This window comes from Neophocaena asiaeorientalis, unplaced genomic scaffold (assembly GCF_003031525.2).
Source record: "Neophocaena asiaeorientalis asiaeorientalis breed wild unplaced genomic scaffold, Neophocaena_asiaeorientalis_V1.1 scaffold698, whole genome shotgun sequence".
Taxonomy (NCBI): Eukaryota; Metazoa; Chordata; class Mammalia; order Artiodactyla; family Phocoenidae; genus Neophocaena; species Neophocaena asiaeorientalis.
Genome location: NW_020171993.1, coordinates 1833645 through 1860542, shown reverse-complemented (window position 1 = coordinate 1860542; position 26898 = coordinate 1833645). Strand labels below are relative to the sequence as shown.

At 42.1% G+C, this 26898-nt stretch overlaps 1 protein-coding gene across 2 annotated transcripts in view; it reads left to right on the top strand.

Annotated features, from left to right (window-relative positions):
- Positions 1 to 26898, top strand: part of PRKCH (protein kinase C eta) — a 219929-nt gene that overhangs the window by 28092 nt on the left and 164939 nt on the right. Inside the window, exon 1 of one of the 2 annotated variants that reach the window (XM_024748252.1) lies at positions 1950 to 2006. The exons of the other annotated variant lie outside the window; for it this stretch is intronic. Within the exon in view, the coding sequence (XP_024604020.1) occupies positions 1965 to 2006 (42 nt within the window). The 5' untranslated portion in view covers positions 1950 to 1964. Of the gene's footprint in view, positions 1 to 1949; positions 2007 to 26898 lie in introns of those variants that run through there. 2 annotated transcript variants of the gene reach the window in all.

Here is a 26898-nt window from a genome sequence, read left to right as displayed (position 1 = left end):
ACCGCCATCCCCCTCCCTGTCCAGTCAGGGCTGAGGTTGAGACAGTAACCTGTCCAAAGGCTACTTGTCGGCTACTGGGCCCTAGAAGAACACCAGCACATGCATTCGCCTGGTTGGTGTTGTATACAAACAGTATAAAAACAGAAGAGAATTGACAGATATTTAGATCTACGGACTTGTACACAAAATAAAGACTACTTTTATCTGGTTAGTGTTTATGCCTTGGCTGCTGGCTCCATACTCCTCTGGAGAGTAAGAACATCTCATTGCCCCTCGGAATCGTTTCCGAAACTGAGCCTAGAAACCGCAGCAGGGTCTCTGTCCTTACCTCTTCATCAGAGTCCCATGCCTCTTAGACACTATCAGAATGTCTCCTATCCCCCGTGTCTGTCTGTACCGGGGAGCTCAAAGCGCTTTATAACTACACTTGCCCCAGCAACCTGGGGAGGGAGGGAAGGGAATACAGTCAGTTCTCCTTTGTGGAGGCAGAGGTATCGACTATGTCTGTTAGCTTAGACCTTCAGGTTATTCCAGAACACCCTTGCTGACTTCGATCTTACGGTGCTCAAAGACCAGTCCTTTAGTGTCAGGTGTGGCAAACATATCTGTTGAGGGATTGTAGGTTATTTTTTCGACTCTCCCTGGAAGAGCCCAGTCTGCCTCATGCAGCCTCAGCCGAGGAAATAAGTAGGCTCTGGTGCTGCCTTTTCTTCACCCCACGCCTTTGATGAAGCACCGCTTTGCTTTGCGTGTTAGGATCCCAGGGTGAGAAGTACGCTACACGTGTTTCTAATCTTGCAGTCAATTCACACAGCTTAAGCAGTGCTCATTTAAAACATTGCAGAAGCTGCATGAAATGATACCCTATTAGAAAACTTTAAGGTAGCTACTGATTCCCCAAAATAAATGATTGGGCTGTCTCAACATTGAGTTGCAATGTTGAGTTGCAACCTTGAGTGTTGAGTGAGGGCTGCATCACTGGCCTTTATTTCCCTTGTCTTTATGGGATGAGGGTTCCTTCGAAGGGCCCCAGGATTCTGGAAGAATGTGTTTCTAAATCTTCATTCTCACAGGTGGCGCTTCTAGCTAAGGTCCTGCAGGGTTGCATTCTGCCACACTGCACTTCCTGCTTTGGGCATGTGGGCGTGCGGAGTGGGAACTGCGTGTGGTCGTGGTTGGGGGCCTGTTGGGGAAGAGGACAGGGAAAGGCAGGCTGGCATTCGGTAGCTTTAGTCTGGCTTTTCTCCTGCTCTGCCTTTCTGTCTCCTGAATTTCAGGATTTGGGTGCACGTATACATTTAAGATTTGCTCTACATAAACGAAAGCATACTTGCTTGCTGGGAGGGACATATGTGAGGGAACTATGCAGTGTATGGAGGCACAGTGAGAGGTGGGGAGATTCTGGGGGAGGCCCACACGGTGTTGGTGGTTTTCCAGTTGGTAGAATAGTGTCGGCGCCCTCTTCTCTGGTACAGATGTAGCTCTCTGGGGCCCAAAAGACAAATCAAGATTAGTAAAGAAAATGACATGCTCTTGGCACGCTGTGGTTTGTATTGAGGAAAAAGTGACCCCAATTTGAGCTTTCAACTTGAATTCTTAGTAATGAATTTAACGAAGAGGCGGCTTCCCATATCTCTTTCTGTTTAGCTGTAAAACTATAAAAATGCATGCTGTTAAGTTTGGATGGCTGCTACTCACCAGGGCAGGTGAAGAGACTTTTACGCTGACGCCTTGGGCTAACCCTGGGAACAGTTGATGCTCCCTCGCAGAGAAGGCTGCTTTCACACTTTTCACAGTCAACTGTGAAGTGCAGAGTCTTAGAGCAGCAGCCCTGACTGTGGTAGGAGGGACCCTGGGGTGACTGTCCCAGCTTGGTTGCTAAATAGCGGTGTGAACTCAAGGAAACCATCACGTCTGTCTCCACTGAGATTATCTTTCAACAGAGGAATCAGACTGTTATCTCTATGGGCTTTTCTGGCTCTGAATTCTGCAATATCTACATTAGTGTAAGTCGACATCTTTTATTTGAACTGTTGGGGCCAGATGTGTTTCTGAATTCAGGATATTTCAGTCTTACACGGGGCTGTGTGTCCTCTGTTAAATAATATTTCCCCTAGGGGCTGGATGGCACCCTGTAATCAAAAGCATTAATGCTTGGGTTTCCCTGGTGGCGCAGTGGTTGAGAGTCCGCCTGCCGATGCAGGGGACCTGGGTTTGTGCCCTGGTCTGTACCGCAAAAAAAAAAAAAAAAAAAAGCATTAATGCTTCTGCAGTGAAACATGAATATTCACACTAAGTGGGATAAATGAAGATGGCAAATTGCCTTGTATTTGTTGAGGTCAGATTTTTGACAACAAACATTGTAAAAGTTTTTCATGTTTTGGAGCATTTTGACTATCAGGATTGCAGGTAAGGGATTATGGACCTGTATAGACAAAGGGGGAAAAAATCTGGAAGATTATGTATCAAACTCTTAGCAATGGTTTTCTTGGGTAGAGAAGTAGAGTGGAGGTACAGAGGACTTTTATTTTCCAAATTATATATTTTTCTTGTGAGCGTGTCTAATTTTATAATCAGAAAAAATGATTAAAGATATGTATAAAAAATAGCTCGAGATACATTTAACAAATCCATTGCATTGTTTGTTAGGACATTAAGGTTTGAATGATGTTTTTCCTCAATTTTTCAAATTTTTGAAGTGCGACTATAGTTTACATATACTTATATTTTTTTCTAGATAATAATATTAGAAGAAATATAAAAAGAATATGTAATAGTAATTAAAAAGTCAGTGGTAAAAAAATAAGTCCTTTGGAGTCCCATGTGGGAGGTCAGGAGACACCTCCTCCCTGGTTTGTAGAGCACATTATAGTGACCTATTAAATAATAAAAATCACATGGAGAAGCAAATAATGATAGCCAAAATATAATGTATGGGAAAACACTTTATGGAAATATAAGGCCTTACAGAAATAAAAGATGTTATTGAAGTAACATTGCAATTCTTTGGCGGCCCAGAATGAATGGAGTTGGTGGGAATGGGCTTTGTCTGAAAATGGACTGGAAGAATTCCTCCAAAATTGAAGGAACTTTGCACTTGCAGTTTTATGTATGGAACATAAGTGGGATGGCTGATAGTTGATTGTTTAATTTTGTCAGTTCATACATAAGGACCTATATTATTCTTAGTTTTCACATTTTTTCATATTTCTAATCAAAATATACTCATCACTCATTTGTTACCTTTTCCCACTTAATTGTATAATTACTCTTTGTATGTTGCTGCATAATATTTCAGTCACTGCTTTACATAATTTGCTGACTTATTGCTATTTCTAATTTTTTTTTTTTTTTTTTTTTTTACAAATAACACCTCTCTGTGCCAGTAGGTCTTCCTTTTTATTTCCCCTCGTATATCTAGGGATTGTTTTCTTATGAAAGATTTTCTGAATGTAATAAGAACTTGAAGTTTATTCCATAAGCATTTATTGAGTACCTACTATGTGTTGAGGCTTTGGAGATACAAAGATGAATTTTTAGAACCTTTGCATGAGCTGTGTCCATTTCCTGGAACTCTCTCCCCATCACCTGGTTAATTCTCCATTTGAATTCCACTTCACCAGGAGGCCTTCTATGAGTCCCCCAAAGTAGTTTAGGTTTTTCTGTACTTTTTCTTCTCATTTAATCATGGTTATAACTACATGGTCATTCTGGGATTATTTGTTTTATTTCTGCCTTCCTCAATAGACTATGAACTCTGAGAACAGGTCCCATGTCTGATTCGTTCCTCTTGGTACTTTACTAGGCACTCAAATATCTCTAATAAATGAGTGCTTGAATAAATGAATTAAATGTTTGAATGTGTTCCCTGCTTTGAGAAACTTAGAACATTAGAGGTGACCAATGGATTGGGTTGATAATTTCAGTGATATATAAGTGCTTTATGAAAATAACCTTTTTCCCCTTTGCAACAAAGTCCCTGGAGGAGAACTCAGTGCCAGCATGTTATACAATGTCTTACCTGATTTTACCCATACTCTGCACTAGGAGTGGGCTCATCTTAAGTTCTTTTCTGCTAAAGCTATTGCTTTTCTGTACAGATCCTTCTTTGTCATTGCATTGTATACCAATAACATTGGCCTTTTGGACTTATTTTGGCATCTTTGTTTTCCTCATATTTAAAAAATAGTTTTTTCAGGGCCTCTTTCAGTGGTGTTATCTGATGGCTATTCTTGTTTTGGTCTTTATGCCCTTCTAAAAACTGTTAGTTCCTTGAGGGAAGGGATGATTTGATCTCCGATAGTGTCTAATACACATTCATGTGGAACAGTGTTGGTAATAAAACTGGATAGGATACATTGGAAAATTCATTTTTTTAAATTTAATTTTTATTTTATATTGGGGTATAGTAGATTTACAATGTTATGTTAGTTTTGGGTGTACAGCAAAGTGGTTCAGTTATACATGTACATATATCCATTCCTTTTCAGATTCTTTTCCCATATAGGTTATTACAGAATACTGAGTAGAGTTCTCCATGCTATACAGTAGTTCCTTGTTGGTTATCTACTTTATATATAGTAGTGTGTGTATGTTAATCCCAAGCTCCTGATTTATCCCTCCCTCCCAGCTTTCCCCTTTGTTAACCATAAGTTTGTTTTCTAAATCTGTGAGTCGGTTTCTGTTTTGTAAATACGTTTATTTGTATCATCTTTTTAGATTCCACACATAAGTGATATCATATGATATTTGTCTTCTCTGTCTGATTTCACTTAGTATGATAATCTCTAGGTCCATCCATGTTGTTGCAAATGGCATTATTTCATACTTTTTCATGGCTGAGTAATATTCCATCCTGTATATGTACCACATCTTCTTTATCCATTCCTCTGTCAATGGACATTTAGGTTGCTTCCATGTCTTAGCTATTGTAAATAGTGCTGCTATGAACATTGAGGTGCATGTATCATTTCAAATTATGGTTTTCTCTGGATATATGCCCAGGAATGGGATTGCTGTATCATATGGTAGTTCTATTTTTATCTTTTTAAGGAGCCTCCATACTGTTCCCCATAGTGGTTGTACCAGAAAATTCATTTTCTTACATACATTTTAATGTATCCCTTGGGTCAAATGGAGAATTATTTTTAAAAGATTATCAAATAAGTATTTAAGTGATTGGACCAAAATTTATATTCTTACCTTTTTACTAAAAACATACACTAAATAATTTTAAGGGAAGATTTGGTAGTCTCGTGTTCAAGATTGAAATCTCTTGACTACTATTGCTTTGACTTATCATTTGCTTCATGGGTGGCTTCTGAATTCATTGCTTGGAATGTTGCTACTCAGGGCCAGTGTTGTTAGTATTGCTCTGTCATGATTTTATTTGTTGCTACTTCCACATTCTAGCTGACCTGGAATCTGGAAGATGTCCACCAAAACACCTGTATAATTCAGTTTGAATTCAGAAGTGTCACTTGCAAGAGAGGCAACCTCAGGCTCATGACACTCTAATGATTTAATCATAAATCTCCTTATACATAATAGAAACTGGCAGGTGACTCACCATGGGTGGAAGCCTGAAAACAGCCTGCCAAGGAGGGTCGTTTTTCTGCTAACACATCACCACCCTTTTGAAGTATCCAGAGAACCTGAAGAGCAGGAACTGCCAGTCAGACTGACTGAACGCTTGGCATTCTTTCATGGAAAGATGACAACTCATTCAGGGTGAAAGAGGAAGTGGAGGGGGCGGGGCCACAGAGCAGGAGGGTGACCTGACATTTCCATTATTTTGTAGGCTGCTAGCTCTAGTGCAGTGGTTATTTGGGGTGGGGGGGAGGAGTTGGAATCATGTACCTCATTGTCTATGTCTAAGGGAATGTATTATACCATTTTTGTCAAGGAGGGGAATTTGTACACGTTTTATCCTTGTGTTGCTTCAGAATCTGGATTTGCGTGTGATCCCTGCTATTCCCCGCACACTGACCTTGGGACTTTGCTGATGACAATTCTAGCATCATTTTAAGAATTGAGATTCTTCTGTGTCAAATTCTGTGAAATTTGAGAGCCGGAAGACTCGTTACAGGCTATTTCTGGCTTTGCCACTGACATGTTTTGAGTGTCAGTTGATTTTTGTCTCAGTTTAGAAGCTTACATAGTAAGGGTCAAAAGACCTATACTTTGATAATTTCTTAAGTGTTGCCTTGGGACATCTTTGGGGGGAAATAAAGTTATCTTTAGTTCTTTGTTACTTTGGGTAGAACCCACTGGGGAGTTCAGTAGGCAACCAGTGGTGAGGAGGGCCGTGGTGGATCATCTGAAAACTGGTCAGTCGCCCAATTCTATGGTCTCTCTGTGCTTCTGCCATCCTTGTCTGGTAGCAACCCAGGCCCAGGCCAAAGCCAGGACTGCCTTCTCCACCTGGGAGAAGGTGGAGGTCTCGTACCTGGGCCGCCAAGTTGTGCAGGGAGGACTTGCAGCTGGGCAGGTTGATGCTGTCCATTTCATCCCCCTTCTACTGAACACTTACTCCAAGCAGTTGGTTCTCCAGAAGGCCTCTCCACCCCCTCATTCAAATGACTGCATCTGAGTTCATTAAGAAACTTGGGGCTTCCTAGAATGATCTCCACCAGTTTCCTGTCCTGGTGCCTGCAAACATATGTGTAGTCACCTCACCTGCTTCCCTCTAGGTTTCTCCCATCCCCTCCTGATGGCTCCTAGGCCGTCCTCTATTAGTCATTATGCCTTCCTCTCTAATTTTCAACCTTTGCATCTTGACGCTCTCTTTCCCTTTGGCTATGAAATGCTCTCAGCATTTCCTATGTTTGTACTTCTTATACTTACTAATATATATTTGTCAGATCCAGTGGACATGCTGTAGTCCTTGTTGCTCTGGACGTCCTTGTTGTGTCTGATGCAGCTTATCCACTCTCTTCTCCTTAAGAGTCCTTGGCTTCTAGAAGGGATGGTCCATGCCTCTGGTTTTCCTGCTGCTTTTCTATCTTCTATCTCCTTTGTGCAATTGCCCTCCTTTACTCAGCCCTTGCTGTTGAAGTTCAGTTCTGGAGTAATGCTCGTCTCTTCTCACATACTCTGGCTTCAGGGCTTCATCCACTCACTGAGTTTTCATCACCATCTATGTGCCGTGACCCCCCAGTTCTCTGCCTTACACTGCAGCCTGGTGTGCAGCAACTGCTGGTCATCACATGTATATCTGAAAAGCTCCTTAATTGCATGGGGGCTGAACGCACCACCTTTCCTCTGAAGTCTCCCCTTTCTCCCATCTTCAGAGACTATATTGCATGGTGGTGAAGGTTGGTGCTTTGGAATCAGACAGATCTGGATTCTGACACTTATTGATATTTGATCTTGAACGTATCATTTAATTCCCCAAACTCAGAGTCTTCCTTTTTAAAATGGGGATAGAAATAGTACCTATCTCAGAAGGTTCTTAGGAAGTAGACCCTAATATATCCATACGGTGCCTGGCTCAGAATAAGAGGGCAATACATGTTTGCTTCTACTGGTGGTATTCTCTTTTAGTTACCCTCATCCATCGAGTCATCCTTAATACCTGCTTTCTTTAGCTCCTATATCCAACCAGTCTCCCAGTGTGGCTGATTTCTAATTACCATTTATTTCCCAGTCCTGGAAATTTCTGAGTTTCCTCTTCTCTTGATTCTCACTACCACTCCCTCCATGCAGGTCCTCATTATTGCTCCCCAAGATGAGGCCACAGTCTCCTGCTTTCTTTTTGTTCCTTCAAGTCCAGTCTGCTACCAGGTGGCCTCTCTCCGTTTAACAGGACCTCTCCCCTGGTTGAAGTCCTCTGGTGACTCCCGTTACGTGTAAATCAAAGACCAAGCTCCTTAACATGGTATCCCTGGTGTCTCATGGCCATTGGTGGCCTTTTAGCTTATTTCTCCCCACTCCCTGACTCCAGCTCTATTCATGAGCAAAAATATCCTGCTCCGTTCCCTGCGCATGCCATGCTGTTTAGGCTCTTTCTCACCTTTATTATCCACGCTACTTGGAATGCTCCCTTCCCTGCTTTTGCCTTACTACCTCCTTCTTCTGAGGACGCCCCTCAGTTGCCACCTCCTCCGGGAAGCCTTCCCTGCCTGACTGTCTGATGATAGGTTAGGTCATCTTCCACAGAATCCTGTTATTCTCTGTCCTCATCATGCGCTTACCAGGTGGGATCACGGTCTGTTTATGGTCTTTCCTACCAACATAAATCCTGAAGGGCAGACACTATGTATCATTCAACTTTATATTTTTTGTACCTAGCTCGATGCTTGACATGTCGTAGGGACTTCTGAAATGTTTGTTAGATGAATGACTGAATTCGAGCAAACCTCCCGATGACCTTGTTTTTCTGGTTTGTGTGGACTACAGTGTCCTGGGGCAGGACTGGGTTTCAGCAGTTCAAGCCATGGCTGGGCAGCCACAACAGAAGTAGACACGCTCATATACCTTCCTTGGAGTTCCTCGTCCTAGATGACAGCCCTGGAGTGAGACTGTCACCTCACTAGTGTCAGAGCCTGAAAATTATTCCTGTGAAGAATAAAATGTGTCACGTTATTGGCTTAATTTTTTTCCGGAGAAAACTTTAATATTTTAAAACCTATGGTAATATTAACGCTTTCTATTTGCATGAGAACTTCCCCGATGAGAGATACCACAGGTGTAAAGTTTTCTGAGTAGTGTTACACCACGGTGGAACTACTTTCCATCGATACAGAGATAGAGAACATGTATACTGTGAGACAGAACTTCTTTAGAGATGGAAAATAGACTGACCTACTTCAGCGGCTGATTGTTTCCTAATTTTCTGTTTTAAAAAGATGACAGCCGAACACTGAAAAGCTTAGGACATTTTAGAACTCTGCTGCCCAATACAGTGGCCACTAGCCACATGTGGCTGCTGAAGTTTCGATTGAATTAAAATTAAAAAATTCAGATCTTCAATCATGTTAGCCACACTTCAAGTTCTCAGTAGCCACATATGCCTAGTGGCTGCCATAGTGGGCATCTCAGATATAAAACATTTCCTTCATTGCAGAAAGTTCTGTTAGACACACTGCCTTTGAATGTGAAAGTCTTGATGGATAATCTCAAAACCACCTAACCACAGAGGGAGTTTTACAGAGCTATGAAATAAGAATTTTTACTGGGTACACCATATAATTGCTGTGTCATTTTATATAGTATATATAGCATTATATCTCCTTATCATTTGAACTTGTCTTTATCTTCAGAGACAATGATATTCAGACACCAAATGTTATATTTTCTGTCTGGAAATGTTTTCTTATACAACTCAAAGGGGAAAATGAAGAATGTGGGTTGAATAAATGGAATTATTTTTCTTTGCTTCACATTATCAGAAAAACTCACAGGCTAAAATACATCCTGGAACTAAATATTTACATTTCTTAAAGAATGCCATCTCTGTGTGTGTGTGAGAGAGAGAGAGAGAGAGAGAGGGAGAGAAAGAGAGAGAGAGAGAGAGAGAGAGAGAGAGAATGTGTGTGTGTGTGTGTGTGTGTGTGTGTGTGTGTGTGTGTGTTGGATGAAAGGGAAACAAATGATCTGTATTGTTGTATAATATAAAACACTTAAAAATTAAAAGCAAAATGAAAGCAAGATCTTCTACTTTCTTTTGTTTTCTTCCATATTTGCCTTATCCACTTGGATTCTGGTGGCCTGAGGAATTTAAGAAGTAAGCATAGGCTTAGTTCAAATGGAACCATGCTAGGAAGCTCTAGCTATCTTGTAGTGCCAGGGAACTCACTAGAATATTTCACTGTGGAGCAGCAACTTTTTACACTGAATACCTTGGATGCCAGTACTGTAGAGGGATGGGAGGGATTGGAATGATCGTTCAGAAGGAGTAAAAGTGACAGACCTGTACAGTTCATCTCACACACAGATTCACGCATGACTGCCGTGCACAGGGAAGTATGGTCTGAGTCATTCGTGATTAAAGACCCCAGGAGACCATAGGTGACTCCCATCTGGATGGCTTCTGACACCCAGTTCAGAGGCTGCAGCAGGTGGGATAATTTTTGGATTACAGACAGCTGTGATTTCATATTAGCAGCTTGTTTCCCCACCCTGTTTAAAACAGTGCTTGGGGACATTCTTCCTCTTAACATTTTTTGAGAGGAGGGATGTGAGCTTGAGGGTAAAGGGCACTGAATTCTACTTTGACCTTCCTGTACCTTCGTCTTCTTAGGGTGCCTCCTTATCGAGGGAGAGAATAGAGGGCATGTAAGTGTGGAAAAGTTTGTAAGAGAGTGAAGGGCGAAGGGTATTTGTCCTAGATAATAATCACAGTGGTTATAGCATAGGCAAAGTGGGCTCCTGACCAACGTTACAAGTTTATTTTACCAATGAACTTTTACTTCCCAGTGAAACATTAGAATTTCCGGCAGTTAATTATTTGTGGACTTTGTTCATGGTTTTTCTAAAACTTTCAACTCTGTCTCCCTTCATCACAATGGGGCTCAATTTTATACCCTTTATGTCCCCTTTTGAAAAGAGGCAGTATAGCCTAGTGTTACAAATGTGGGCTTTGCAGCAGATAGATGGGGGATGGAAACCCATGGTCACTACTTGGACAAGTTATTTAAATTTCCAAGCCTTAATTTTATAACCTGCAAAATGGGAATAATAATGCTTACCTCACAGGCAAGAGAAGGACATTTTCATGTGTGGAATACAAAATTAAGTCAAGCTGACCCATTTTCAGAAAGACTTTTGAAAATTAATAAACATGCCATATTTCTTGATCATTTTTGTGATTAAGTTTGGTCATTTTCTTTGAGTTTTACCACATGTATTCACTTAGTGGTATAAAACTATAAGGAGAAGGGGCTCTCAGTGAAATTAGACAGTCTCAGAATCTGTCCTACTATTAGGGAAATAATCAGAAAATAAAATTGAATGTGCTCAAAAGGATCTATTCCTTTTAAGGAAAATCACTGTATTATTTAAAGGAAAACAAAGAGGCCAAAAGGGAAATGAGAAAACTAGGAAGTTCAAAGGAAGTTCATTTTGTTTTAAAAAGCCCTTGATTATTTGAACTTTCTGCTGTTTTGAGGAATATCATTGCTCACTGATTTCAATCCAGCCTAAGAGAAATAGAAAATCCACCTTATCCTCCAGAGACTTTTTGAGGACAGACTACCCAGTTTTGAGTGATCACAAACATTATCACAGACTTACAAAAGTCAGGATTCATGTGACTCTGACACAGAGGAGGTGGAATAATCAAGTGTTCCTCCCATGAGCACTATGTAGCGATCATCACAGAAGGAAATGAAGTTCCCTTTTCCTTAATGCCCGGGCTGCTTGGGCCAGCATTACTGAAGATGTGTGTCCTGTTGATTGCGGCCGATACTGGGCTAATTCCCAGAGGTAGAACGAAGGTTCCCAGCCTTGGAGATACATATCGTATAGAAGGGAATGTGGACATGAGCGCAGGGAACGTCAGTATCAGATGATGAGTGCCCTGACAGGGAGCTGGGAGATGACAGAAAACAGCTCCTTACCCCATGTGAGTCTTTGTGGAGAAGTCACCTGAACGGAGTCTTGAATGATGAGTAGGACTTAGTCATATGATGAATGGGCAGGAGAGAGGGCCCCTGTTTGTAGGCTAAGGGAATAGCATGAGTGTTAATGCACTAAACATCCTGTGTATGTTGGTAAGTGCAAGCCTTTCAGTTGAGCATAAAGCACAGAGTGAGGGCTTCCCTGGTGGCACAGTGGTTGAGAATCTGCCTGCCAGTGCAGGGGACACGGGTTCGAGCCCTGGCCTGGGAGGGTCCCACATGCCGCGGAGCAACTAGGCCCGTGAGCCAGTTACTGAGCCTGCGTGTCTAGAGCCTTTGCTCCGCAACGAGGGAGGCCACAAAAGTGGGAGGCCCGTGCACCGCGATGAAGAGTGGCCCCCACTTCTTAAAAAAAAAAAAAAGCATAGGGTGAGGGTCAAGGGCTGCAAGGGGAGTGGTGTAGCTGGGGGCTAGACCATGAAGAGCCAGGTCTATTATGTGAAGGCTTAGAGATATGCTCTAGCTGGGGAGCCATTGAATTTTAACCAGGGGTGTAAATGGTCAGATCTGCCTTTTGGATGGGTTGCCATGGCAGCTTGGTGGATCAGAGACTTGAGGCTGAATGGCAGGAAGCTGTCATGGTCGGCCACATGAGAGAGGATCAGCCATGCAAGTAAGCAATGGAAGTTAGGGCTGGAGGGAAGATAGGTGTGAGAAGTTCCCATGATGTGAAGTTTATATGACCTTGATCAGTTGGCTGTGGGAAATGAATGAGATGGAGGAAACCAGGATGACTCCTCCAGTTCTGGTGGTGTTATGGATCTGGGGAATGTAGGAGAAAGAATTGGTGTGGGGGCCAAGATGACGTATTGATTTTAAAGTGTCTACCAGCCAATTGAATGTGAATCTGAAGCTCTGGGAGGATGGATGGCTAGAGACAGGAACCTAGGAGTCATCCATATAGAGGTGGTAGGTAGAACAAATATGAATAGTTTGATGCTCAAGGAGAGCAGAGAACGAAGAAGGCAGTGGACGGAGGACAAAGTCCTAGGGAATAGCAGACAGAAGTGGAAGGATGGATGAAAGAAGACATTCCTAGAAAAGACTGTGAAGAAGGGCTCTGCAGGCGGCATCTGTGCTTGTCATAGAAGCTGGGAGGGGGAGACTTTTGAGAGGTTTGGAGTTGAGATAGCTAACCCAGGCCACCCTAAGTATGTGATGAAGTAGCCGTCAAGGTAGAGTGGGTTTGGGTGTTTGAAGAGAATGGAGATTATTTGGAATAATCCAGTCACTGGAGAAAATGGGAGGTGAGCTGACCAAAGAAGAGTGGAAGAAAGGTGAAGAGATGCTGAGGCTTGAGGTTAGAAACTCTGAATGTCCAGTGGCCCCAGTGTATGTGGCTCCCCAGCCTGTGTGCAGGAGCAGAGGCAGCAGATGAGGAGATTGATCCAGGGTGGGGTGTTGCCAATCAGAGGTGGTAGAAAAGCAGGGTGTGAGGACGTGAAGGTACTAGCAAGAAATGGGAAGGAAATGCGACCAGGAGGGGGCCTCACAGGTTGGAAGGGAACAGTTCATGGCCTTGGAGGGCTCTGTGTGGTCAAAGAACAGGTGTAGAGGGAGGAGCCAGGAGGCTGTAGGGTGGTGTAGATCCCAGAGCAGTTTCAGTGTGTGGTCATGTGAGTGGGTGGCAGGAGTGGCCTGGCAATGAAGGCCAGCTCAATGGAGGGTGGCCCGCAAGGAAAACTATAGAAAAGGGACTTTGATTCCACTTGCACAAACTTGTAGGATTCACTCTGAATGACAAGAGAATGTGTTGAATAAAAAACTGTATTTGGATGTTGAAGAACACGGTAGGTATGTGTCCTAAATGTTTTGAGCAGTCTTCCTAGATGCAGGGGCATCTCCCCTCAGCATCTCTGAAGGCACCTGTTGGGATTCTGTCGTCATTTATTTAAAGTGAGGGAAAAAGTCTGGGTTTGTGTCTCTTTAAGGAGGAAAATAAGAAAGCTTAGACAATGAATATAATTTATGATAATACTTTATACTTTTCAAAGATATTATTTGCTATTCAGTTTAGTTTGGTAGTTCTGGGTAATCCATTAAAAGTCAATTTTTAGTTTGTTACTTTCTGCAGAGATGGTAGAAAGGAATATATAACCCATATATTTCACTGAGTAACAGAAAGAACTGAAAGCTCTAAAGTAAATTTGTTTTCTCGTGCTAAGAAAGTGCATTATATACACTTCAATGCAATTCCACCTAAAGTTTCATTTTCAACTTTATATATTTCTGTATTTGATTTTTTAAACTGCAGGTATGTCTTCTAAGATGAGAAAAAATAGAAACAAATCACATTAGCATGTAGTTTCTCGTCTCCCACCATGTGCTGGGTGGTGTGAGGACAAAGGATGCATAAGACTTGCTTCTTGAATCCGAAGAGATCTGAATGTAGTTGAAGAAACAAGACGTAAACACAGGAAAAGTTAGATAATTATGCAGGAAGTAAACAGCAAGGCATGACGTGACTAGTGGACAGATAGATACATGGTTTGGGCAGCACTTCTGCAGGAGTTCAGAAGAAAGGCCATTTCAGGCAGTGACGGTAAAGGAAGGGGTGTTAATGACGGAAAATGAAGGGAAAGAAGAAAAGGATTAAGTAGAGGGACTAAACGTTGGGAATTATGAAGCCTTGTTCTACAGCTTCTGCTTACCTTTTGCCTCCATTTCCCAATCAGTAGAAGGGCATGATGGTATGTTGCCTCCCAGACTGTCAGGAGGTGAGACAGTGATTGCAAAATTGTTTGCAAGTAAGGCCTGGGCCTTCCATAATGTGTAGGAGGTACAAATGGCAAACCTTCGGAAGGTGCATGAAGTTTTAGGTTACTAGGGTTTCGTTTCTGTTGTTCGCATTTACTGAGATGGAAAGAATTAGTATATTGCTAAACGTTTGGCTTTGTTTGCCCCCCCCCCTTTTTTTTTCAGTAAGGAAAGACTCATAAAACTCGGAAGACATTTTATGCAAAACTACTAGACAAATTACTGCTTTGGAAAAATTGTTTCCATGGCCATGTATCCTTTTTTATTTCTTTATTTCCTTGAGCAAAGATAATAAGTAGTAAGCAAAACAGGAGAGGAGCCAGATTCCAATTTAGGGGGAAAATAATTTGTAATTCACTTGTTCACCTGGCGTCCTTAAAAAAGTCAGTGGAAGTTGCAGGGTGGCTGGTGACCACTTTGGGTGAACCTAGCCTGACCCCTGGCATTTTGGAGACGACGGCCTCAGAATTCATGGGTTTCCTAGATATAAGGACATGGATGTTAGTCATGTCAACTTTATTGTTAATTGCTTTGGGGATATAAATGGTATTCGTCAGGCAAGGAAGCTTGTACCCAGAGTGTAACTAATGTGGACCCTTCTTATACATTATTGATCCTTCAACATCTCTGTGTTCCACGTTTATGCAAACATTTATACTTGCCCGAATTGCCAAAGACTTTGAGGCATTCAGGGCTCCTGGGCTCTTAGCGTAATGGTGATGAACGTGGGACCTTGGAAATTTAGCCTAAAATTCACTGAGTATTCAGAGAGTACCTCTCTGTCTAGGGAGGTGGCTCATTGCTGCTGTGGTGTTCCCTTCTCTAAGGTAGCAGTAGTAACCTGGACAAAAAGGGAAATTTCTGAGATAAATACTTTGAGTAGGGAATTCTGTTCTCCTGAATATATCCACTTGCCTACATATTCCATTGCTCCACTCCTTCACTGCTTCTGGAACTGGTAACCCAAGGGCCATAAACATGACTTTCTCCTACTTTGGCAGATTGGGGGCCTAGAGCTAGGAAAGTATGTCAAAGAACAGTGGGGATAGAGGTGAGACAGGAAGCTGAAGGAAGCATGCATTACAGCCACAGGGAAGGGGTAGAGTCAGCTAGTACTCAAAGTGACATCTGCCCATTCCCCAGTCTAAACGTCCACGTCTGACTCAACGTCCTCAGAGGACACGCACCCAGAAAAACAAATACGAGACGGTGCGACTCTGGTATTGCAATGTGTGTGCATGCATGTGTATCAGAGATCAGCCCTGATGTAACTGCCACTGAGGTCACAGTGGGTGAGGTCATGGTGGGTGAGGTTACATGCAAGAGGCACCACACACCTGAGCTGCCCTTGGTGCTGCTCTCCTCCCACGATTTCCCTGTTTTCAGCATCCACCTTGGTGCCTGGCACACAGTAGGTGCTCAAAAAATGCTTGCTGAATGACTAACTGGATGAATAGGTGCTAACTCTGACCCCTGTTGGAAATTCTGTGACCTGGAATCATTCTACAAGGAGCGAGAGCCCAGGGGAGATTTGTGTCCTGCTTGTGACTTTCTTGTAACAACTGCAAAATAATGTGTTACTCAGATAGACTACAGGCTCTAAACCCAGGCTCTTTGGAGGAGCCTCCAGGTGTCCATGGGCCTCAGGAATAGGACGCAAAGTTGGGGTTTTCTGGGGAGAGAGTCAGAGGGGTCTATGACCCAACCTGGCCTCCTGAGGGGCAGTGCTTTAACCCAGCCTGACCCTCCTGTGGGCAGGCCAGTGCCTTCTAGTTCCAGCATCTGCTGGAGGTTCCTGACAGAGCCCACATTTCGCCTTTTGTTATGGAAAAAAAAAACGGAGAAACCGTGCCTCCAAGGTGATCTTGCCTTTGAGCCCGGTGTGTGTCCTGACCGGGAAGACTTCCTGCTGATGGTCCTTGGCCCGATGCCGGAGATGAGGAGACTCCTCCAGACCGATTTGTAAGGAAAGCCCTTAGAGGCAGGGCTGACTTTATGGAGTCTCTGCTCAGCAGACAGATGGATGTTTATGAAGTAACAGAGGAGGAACAACTAGGCCAGAGGTCAGAGGACTTAATGCTGATGTGCCCTTTGGCAACTCCTGTAACTCTCTTGTAGGTATTTTCCATCTGTAAAACGAGGGCTGGTACCAATTACCTCCCGAGTGGAGCCAACAAGGGGAGTGTGCTGTGGAGGTCTGAACATTCTTGAAATTTTTACAAAAATTTAGAATAGAAAGATGTTTGATTATAAATAAATGGTGATTTGCCCCCTGCAAATAAACTCATTAGACATTTTTGCAGCCTTCGAAATTATATATATAGGCATCCAATTGGTACTTATGGGGAATTGTTTGAAGGATATTTAACAATGCATGCATGCATTTATTCATTATTCATTTATTCAGAAAAATGTGTAGAAGTCTAATATGTGCCAGACCCTGGAAACATACTTCAGCCTATGCTTCCTTTTGACACCCAGGCTGTGTACTTGGCCACATGGTTTGGGTTTTGTAAATCAGCTTTAGAAGAATGCTGCTAGAATTTGCTGTGCAAAATGCACCATTGAGTTACTGTTGGGATATTTCTGGGCAGGTCTGTAACCACTTTCAGTACATCCTATATGAAGATGCACTAAAACAGTGGTTCTTAAACTTTAGCCTGCATCAGTATCACCTGGAGGGCTTGTTAAAACACAGATTGCTGGGCCCAGCCCCAGAGTTCCTGATTGACAGGTTAAGGTGAGCGAGGTGCTTAACTATTTGTCATTCTAAGAAATTCCCATGTGGTACTGATGCTGCTTGGTCTAGGGACCACACTTGGATGTGGTCTTACATTAGACATTTCTTTAGACCTAAAGGCCTTGGGAGTTCTGTTCCTCCTCAGAAATTGGTGTGGTTTCATTGTGGTTAATGTGAATCATGGTTATGATCTTGGTTCCCTTTTTGCTTTGCTTCAGAAATTCGGACTGAAATTTTTAGATCAACTTTAATAAAAGTTAAACTGTTTACTTTTAAACTTAGCCCCAGACTTGAACTCCTATTTCATTTTCCCCATTCTGATTTTTTTACCTGTTTATATTTTGCAATTTTATTATGTAACTTCCGGTAAACTGTTTTGTGGAATATAGTACATATTGATAAATGTGATTGCAGTCACCGTTCTTGGGCATTTGGCTTTTATGTTTTAACTCTTTAATACATTAGCTATAGGAGTAGTTTCTTCAGAAAAGTCGAATTATTAATAGCAACTAACCAAAGTGGATTGAAGATAAAAACTTGGATAAGAGGGTGAGAAACAAAGTTCTCAGTAAAAAATTATAGACTTGTTTTTAAAGAACTGGTGCATAGGTAATATGACATACAAACAGAAATTTATATTGCTTGAGAACCTTACTATATAAAAGCAAACTATATAGTTTCTTAGATTGTAGGATGAGCAGAGAAGGGATGGAGCGGTGAGAACAGGGGAGGAAGAACTAATAAAGTGGGTTGCCAAGCGTTAGCGTGTATCAGAGTCAGTCACCTGAGGGGTTTGTTACATGGGGTGCTGGTTTACTGGGCCTGGGCTTGGGGCCTGCATTTTTACTAAGTATATCAGGAGAGTCTGGCTCAGGGGGTCTGGGACAAGTTCTTGCGCTTTTACTCCTTTAGTACTGGGGAGAAAAATGAAAAGCGGGGGTGTCTTAAAAACCTCCCAAGTCTTTATCCTCTTTTTTTTTTTTGGAGGATGAGGAGTTCCTGTTCAGATTTTCTGCAACTCTTTGTGAAATCAGATAGTGTAATGGGCATGACATCATTTGTATTACACAGCGTTAGCTCCAAAAAAAATTACTCATGTTAGATGCTGGTCGGAAGCAGTTTATAGCTGCTTTCTCTCCTTCCCCTGCCCCTTTGTCTCTCTGTCTCTGTCTCTCTCTGACTCTCTTTGTCTCTTTCTCTTGCTCTCTCTTCTTCTACTTTTAGTTTAATGGAAGACCCTTCACCAACAGCTTGTCTAAAAACAATCTGGAAAAAGGGAATCAATGGGAGTACTTCTTAAAAGAAAAGTCTTGGATTCTCACTGAGGGCCTTCTCCAGGAGCGTGGTGCAGCACTAAAGGTTGCAGTATGAAAACTGGCTCTGCCTGGGATGGGCTAACCCGCGCCAGAAGGGGAAAGTGGGAAACAGGGCCAACTTAGCTTTGATACGGCAAAGCTACGTACACAGTCTAAAAAGGTCAGGGCTCCTTCTGCACTGCTGCCTCTGGCTGGTTTTTCATCCATTTAGTGAAAAACTCACATTTATCACCTGTAGTATTGTTACTAATTCAGATTTAGATTTCTCTAAGGGCTACCTGGATTCAGGTCTCCATGGAGGCAGTTTTTATTTAAAAGGGACTTTTCTTAAATAGACGTTTTATTTTAGAATAGTTCCAGATTTACAGCAAAATTGTGAAGATAGTACAGAGACTTCCCACACCCCTCACACCCAGTTTCCTCTCTTAATATCTTACATTAGCATCGTACTTTTATCCCAGCTGATGAACCAGTAATGATACATTTCTACTAACTAAACTCCATAGTTTGTTCACATTTCTTTAGTTTTTACCTAATGTCCCTTTTCTGTGTTGGGATCCCATCCAGGATACTGCATTATATTTAGTTGTCATGTCTCCCTAAGCTCCTTGAGACTGTCACAGTTTCTCAGATTTTCCTTGTTTTTGGTGAGCTTAAAAGCTTGAGGAGCCCTAGTCAGATATTTTGTAGGCTCTCCTTCAGTTTGGGTTTGTCCGATGTTTCCCTTGTAGTTAGACTGAGATGTGATGGGGTCGTGGTGAGGAAGACCAGAGTAAAGTGTTGCGTGTCATTACATCACATCAGTTACATCAGTACATATTCCATTCACACATACTAGCAAAAAACTGCTGATGGAAACCTTGATTGCGTGGATGAGCTCACGTTTGTCACGTTTTTCCCATGGGGTTGCTCTTTCCCCCCTTTCCGTCCTGTACTTTTGGGAAGGAAGCCCACACTTAAGGTTGGAGAGTTAGCCTCCACCTCCTGGGCTGGTGGATGGGGGATAAGTATATACGTACATTATTTGATGTTCTGCTCACGAGGTTCCCCCACACACACGCCATTTACTTATTTGTTCAACACTTCATTTAGGACAGTGTGGAACTGTGGATATTTATTTCATACCTCTGCAGGTTCCAACAGTGAGAACTGCTTCCCCCCATCTGCCATCCATTTATATACGTGTGTAGTGGCTTCAGAAGGGTTTACTGGTTCCACCCCACGCCCACCCCTCAGCTTTTCCAGCTAGAGTTCAGTGCTTGCGTGAAGCTCCTTTTGCTTTAGTCTTGAGTCCTCACTCATTTCCCAGGTACTAGGTCAGCACCTTTTCCCTCTCTCCCTTCAGTGAGGTTATCATAGTTTTGAGTACACTTGATTCTCACCTTGCAGTTGCATTCCATCCAGGGATCTTTTGACTCGTTGAATGCTTTTTATTTTTTTAATTGCATCCATTCAGGTTCACTGTGCTGTAAAGTTCTACGGGTTTTGGTGAATGCTTAGTGTCCTGTATCTGTCATTACAGCATCATACGGAACAGTTTTACTGCCCTCAAAAAAGCGCCTGTGCTAATGAAGCATTTTTAAGAACTTGAAAGTATGGCTAGGTGAAAGGAATAGGAATGAATATTAGAAAACAGCTTCTCATGAAAAAGCAAAGGCTGGTGGGGCCTTGTTTGCTGCTTTAGGAGAAGGCAGAGCCTAGGGCCCAGGGATGTGTTTAGGTTAGAGTCAAGTGACATGACTGAGAAAAGAATATGGGTTGGGTTTTTCATTTTAGCGAAAAGCCTCCAAAGAGTCCTAGTTGAAGTACCTCTGGTTTAGATGTGAGGTGGGAGGTGGGTGGTGGACATCCTGTCTCAGGCCTCTCTTCTTTTTTCCAGGCCCTACAGTAGCCTCAGCTCACCCTTTGGTTGAACATCCTGCCTAGAGTCCTGCCAATCAGTTACATCTGAAAGCAGTTCCGGTTTTACTTCTAAGTGATGTTCAGAAACTGGTCTGCTGTCAGCCTGTCCCCTGGCTGAAGCCCTAGTTGTCTTTCAGCTGTGGTTGTGAACTAGTTTCTAAGAGTAGGCAAAGTTAATTTAGTAAGAAGTGAGAGAATGGGACAGGTGAACTTTAGGAAAACTTCCTGTGTGGTAAATATTAATCGAGTTTATTGAAAGCCATCCATGTATTAGGATTCCCTTCACAGGGTGGTGGGAATGGTACTTGAGGACCTAAAATCCAACTCTAGTTCAACCTGCCGATTTATTTCAACCTGCCATTTTATTAAGTCATTTACCCCTGGGTGACTGTGCAGTGGGCACAGTTGTACTTTACTTTGCCTTACTCGGAAGGTGGCTGTGAAGATAAATGGAAAAAAATGTGTGAAATCGCTCAGGGTACCCAAGGTAGATGGAGTGGCTGTACCCTCTGCACCCTCTTCTTTCTCCTTTGCTGGCTCTGCTTTCTCCTTTTCTCTAAACATGGCTTTCCCCCTTGACTCTGCTCTTTTTTTTTTTTTTTTTTTTTTTGCGGTACGCGGGCCTCTCACTGTTGTGGCCTCTCCCGTTGCAGAGCACAGGCTCCGGACGCGCAGGCTCAGCGGCCATGGCTTACGGGCCCAGCCGCTCCGCGGCATGTGAGATCTTCCCGGACCGGGGCACGAACCCGTGTCCCCTGCATCGGCAGGCGGACTCTCAACCACTGCACCACCAGGGAAGCCCGACTCTGCTCTTTGAACTCCATCCTCTGTCCTTGGGGTCACTGTCTTGCAGTTCAGTTGTCCTTAGTTTATGGATGGCACCTACCACTCTGTCTAGCCCTTTGTTTCAAGCTACAGGCCCCATCTATCTTTTTGCCAAGCATTACTACCTCAATGTCTCCTCAAAAAATCAATATATTTAAAAATTAGAGTCAACCTAAACCAACTGACCTTCTAGATTCTCTTACTTCTTCCAGTGTAAGTCTTCCAGGCTTCCAGGTACTGGAGCCCTTGGTTTTTCAGCCTCCCTGGCCCTTAGCCCCCAAGCCGTACTGAGCTCCTATAATGTTTCCTTCCTGTCTCCCCCCAACCACCGACCTGTACTATTGGAATAAACTCTTAACTGTGTCCTCTTCCCCCAGTCCGGTCACCCCCTCTACCTTGTCTCCCAGCCTGGCCTCCTCTACTATTGCTAGTCTAATTTTTCTTAAATTTAGACTCTTAACTTGGCATCCAAGGTACAACTTGCATTTTTAGCTTTACCTTCCAGCTTAATTCAACTATTTAACTAAACTACATATTCCTTCTTGCTTCTGTGCTGTTTGCTCTCCTTTTCCCCACCCCCCTTCTCTTGGCAGGGTAAATTTTAGAGGGGGAATTAAACTTGCAGGTAGAGGGTATAGCAATATGGATGGACTTTGGCTAAGTATGAGGAGGACCATTCCAACAGAGCTGCTAAGGAGCGGGTGGGTATCATGGAGGAAGGCCAGCTGTTACCTCCCGGTTCCCAAGCCTGGGGATCCCATTAAAGTCTTTATCTTCCTACACCTCTGTAGCATGTCTCTTCTTTTCTGAAGTTGCTTCCTCCCTTGTCCCATGATACCACACTTGTGCGAATTCCCCCCACCCCTCGGATTGCATCTCTGGTGCTTATTATTTCTCCCTTCTACCCCTTGGATTGCATCTCTGGTTCTTACTATTTCTCCCTTTCCTGTGCTCTTTCTTGAAGAATTTCAGACTCTTAGTGATCACCTTTTGAGAAAGATCCCTAAATGAGAGCTCCAGCCTGATCTTCACTCCACAGTTTGTCTTTAGTTTTATCTTCTTGCCAGTTGTTTCTATTTGGGTTCCTTTGTGTCCAAATTTGAACTCATTTCCTTCCTTCTAAAGCATGTTCCTTCCCCCTGAGTTCCCTGCTTGATTAATGGCAACAGAGGTTGGCAGACTTTTTCTGTACAGAGCCAGCCAGTAAATATTTTTGTCTTCGTGGGTCATAAGGTCTTAGTCACACCCACTCGTCTCTGCCCTTGTAGACTAACAGCAGCCATAGACCATATGTAAATAAAAATGGGTGTCTCTGTGTTTCAGTAAAGCTTTACTTACAAAAACAGGCAGTGGCCTGAAATTGGCCTGTGGGCCATAGTTTGCTGACCTCTGATCCTAGGTCACCTGGGCCTCAGATTCAATATTCCTTTGACTTTCCTACTGCTTTTTCTTTTCATATGATTTTAATTTCCACTGATTCCATCCTTACGAAACCTTTCATATTTCTAGACCATACTCTCCCTCATTCATTGGTCTAGTACATAAAATGCCCCTTTGACATGGAACTGTCCATCAATTTACATAATCCAAAACCTCTAGTGTCTCATCTTTAATAAGGTGAAAATTCTCTGAGTGCAGCTCTTTCTTCAGTTTCGCCTCTAACCTTCTCTCTTGCTCCTCTGAATGGACACTTCTTCATTCACGCTGGTTTAGTTTGTGTTCTGAAAGTGGATCTATCTCTGCTCATGATGTGCTCCTGACTCACAGGAGTCTCTTCCTGCTTATTGAAACTTGCCTTCGGGCCTCAACTCAGGTGAAGCTCTGCCCTAGCCCAGCGATTGCTTCTTTTTTAAATTAAATTGAATTTTTTTATATATACAGCAGGGTCTTATTAGTGATCAATTTTATACACATCAGTGTATACATGTCATTCCCAATCGCCCGATTCATCACACACACACACACCCCTGCCACTTCCCCCCTTGGTGTCCATACATTTGTTCCCTACATCTGTGTCTCAATTTCTGCCCTGCAAACCAGTTCATCTGTACCATTTTTCTAGGTTCCACAGATATGCGTTAATATACGATATTTGTTTTTCTCTTTCTTACTTACTTCACTGTGTATGACAGTCTCTAGATCCATCCACGTCTCAACAAGCAACCCAGTTTCGTTCCTTTTTATGGCTGAGTAATATTCCATTGTATATACGTACCACACCTTCTTTATCCATTCGTCTGTCGATGGGCATTTAGGTTGCTTCCATGTCCTGGCTATTGTAAATAGTGCTGCAATGAACATTGGGGTGCATGTGTCTTTTTTTTTTTAATTTTGTTTTTGTTTTTTCGGTACGCAGGCCTCTCACTGTTGTGGCCTCTCCCGTTGTGGAGCACAGGCTCTGGACGCACAGGCTCAGCGGCCATGGCTCACGGGCCCAGCCGCTCCGCAGCATGTGGGATCTTCCCAGACCGGGGCACGAACCCGTGTTCCCTGCATCAGCAGGCGGACTCTCAACCACTGCGCCACCAGGGAAGCCCACATGTGTCTTTTTGAATTATGGTTTTCTCCAGGTATATGCCCAGTAGTGGGATTGCTGGGTCATATGGTAGTTCTATTTTTAGTTTTTTAAGGAACCTCCGTACTGTTCTCCATAGTCGCTGTATCAATTTACATTCCCACCAGCAGTGCAAGAGAGTTCCCTTTTCTCCACACCCTCTCCAGCATTTGTTGTTTGTAGATTTTCTGATGATGCCCATTCTAACTGGTGTGAGGTGATACCTCATTGTAGTTTTGATTTGCATTTCTCTAATAATTAGTGATGTTGAGCAGCTTTTCATGTGCTTCTTGGCCATCTGTATGTCTTCTTTGGGGAAATGTCTATTTAGGTCTTCTGCCCATTTATTGATTGGATTCTTTGTTTTTTTAATATTGAGCTGCATGAGCTGTTTAAATATTTTGGAGGTTAATCCTTTGTCCGTTGATTCATTTGCAAGTATTTTCTCCCATTCTGAGGATTGTCTTTTCATCTTGTTTATGGTTTCCTTTGCTGTGCAAAAGCTTTGAAGTTTCATTAGGTTCCATTTGTTTATTTTTGTTTTTATTTCCATTACGCTAGGAGGTGGATCAAATAATGTCTTGCTGTGATTTATGTCAAAGTGTGTTCTTCCTATGTTTTCCTCTAAATGTTTTATGGTGTCCGGTCTTTCATTTAGGTCTCTAATCCATTTTGAGTTTATTTTTGTGTATGGTGTTAGGGAGTGCTCTAATTTCATTCTTTTACATGTAGCTGTCCAGTTTTCCCAGCACCACTTATTGAAGAGACTGTCTTTTCTCCATTGCATATCCTTGCCTCCTTTGTCATAGATTAGCTGACCATAGGTGTGTGGGTTTATCTCTGGGCTTTCTATCCTGCTCCATTGATCTATATTTCTGTTTTTGTGCCACTACCATATTGTCTTGATGACTGGAGCCTTGTAGTACAGTCTGAAGTCAGGGAGTCTGATTCCTCCAGCTCTGCTTTTTTCCCTCAAGATTGCTTTGGCTATTCAGGGTCTTTTGTGTCTCCATACAAATTTTAAGATTTTTTGTTCTAGTTCTGTAAAAACTGCCATTGGTAATTTGATAGGGATTGCATTGAATCTGTAGATTGCTTTGGGTAGTATAGTCATTTTCACAGTATTGATTCTTCCAATCGGAGAACATGGTGTATCTCTCCATCTGTTGGCATCATCTTTAATTTCTTTCATCAGTGTCTTATAGTTTTCTGCATACAGGTCTTTTGTCTCCCTAGATAGGTTTAGTCCTAGTTATTTTATTCGTTTTGTTGCACTGGTAAATGGGAGTGTTTCCATAATTTCTCTTTCAGATTTTTCATCATTACTGTGTAGGAATGCAAGAGATTTCTGTGCATTAATTTTGTATCCTGCAACTTTACCAAATTCATTGATTAGCTCTAGTAGTTTTCTGGTGGCATTTTTAGGATTCTCTATGTATAGTATCATGTCATCTGCAAACAGTGACAGTTTTACTTCTTTTCCAATTTGTATTCCTTTTATTTCTTTTCCTTCTCTGATTGCCGTGGCTAGGACTTCCAAAACTATGTTGAATGATAGTGGTGAGAGTGGACATCCATGTCTCATTCCTGATCTTAGAGGAAATGCTTTCAGTTTTTCACCATTGAGAATGATGTTTGCTGTGGGTTTGTCGTATATGGCCTTTATTATGTTGAGGTAGGTTCCCTCTATGCCCACTTTCTGGAGAGTTTTTATCATAAATGGGTGTTGAATTTTGTCAAAAGCTTTTTCTGCATCTATTGAGATGATCATATGGTTTTTATTCTTCAATTTGTTAATATGGTGTATCACATTGATTGATTTGCATATATTGAAGAATCCTTGCATCCCTGGGATAAATCCCACTTGATCATGGTGTATGATCCTTTTAATGTGTTGTTGGATTCTGTTTGCTAGTATTTTGTTGAGGATTTTTGCATCTATATTCATCAGTGATATTGGTCTGTAATTTTCTTTTTTTGTAGTATCTTTGTCTGGTTTTGGTATCAGGGTGATGGTGGCCTCATAGAATGAGTTTGGGAGTGTTCCTTCCTCTGCAATTTTTTGGAAGAGTTTGAGAAGGATGGGTGTTAGCTATTCTCTAAATGTTTGATAGAATTCACCTGTGAAGCCATCTGGTCCTGGACTTTTGTTTGTTGGAAGATTTTTAATCACAGTTTCAATTTCATTACTTGTTATTGGTCTGTTCATATTTTCTGTTTCTTCCTGGTTCAGCCTTGGAAGGTTATACCTTTCTAAGAATTTGTCCATTTCTTTGAGGTTGTGCATTTTATTGGCTAGAGTTGCTTGTAGTAGTCTCTTAGGATGCTTTGTATTTCTGCAGTGTCTGTTGTAACTTCTCCTTTTGCATTTCTAATTTTACTGATTTGAGTCCTCTCCCTCTTTTTCTTGATGAGTCTGGCTAATGGTTTATCAATTTTGTTTAGCTTCTCAAAGGATCAGCTTTTAGTTTTATTCACCTTTGCTATTGTTTTCTTTGTTTCTATTTCATTTATTTCTGCTCTGATCTTTATGATTTCTTTCCTTCTGCTAACTTTGGGTTTTGTTTGTTCTTCTTTCTCTAGTTCCTTTAGGTGTAAGGTTAGATTGTTTATTTGAGATTTTTCTTGTTTCTTGAGGTAGGCTTGTATAGCTATAAACTTCCCTCTTAGAACTGCTTTTGCTGCATCCCATAGGTTTTGGAGCATCGTGTTTTCTTTGTCATTTGTCTCCAGGTATTTTTTGATTTCCTCTTTGATTTCTTCAGTGATCTCTTGGTTATTTAGTAATGTATTGTTTAGCCTCCATGTGTTTGTGTTTTTTACGGTTTTTTCCCTGTATTTCATTTCTAATCTCATAGCATTGTGGTCAGAAAAGATGGTTGATATGATTTCAGTTTTTTAAAATTTACTGAGGGTTGATTTGTGACCCAAGATGTGATCTATCCTGGAGAATGTTCTGTGAGCACTTGAGAAGAAAGTGTAATCTGCTGTTTTTGGATGGAATGTCCTATAAATATCAATTAAATCTATCTGGTCTATTGTGTCATTTAAAGCTTCTGTTTCCTTATTTATTTTCATTTTGAATGGTATTTCCACTGGTGTAAGTTAGGTGTTAAAGTCCCCCACTATTATTGTGTTATTGTCGATTTCCTCTTTTATAGCTGTTAGCAGTTGCCTTATGTA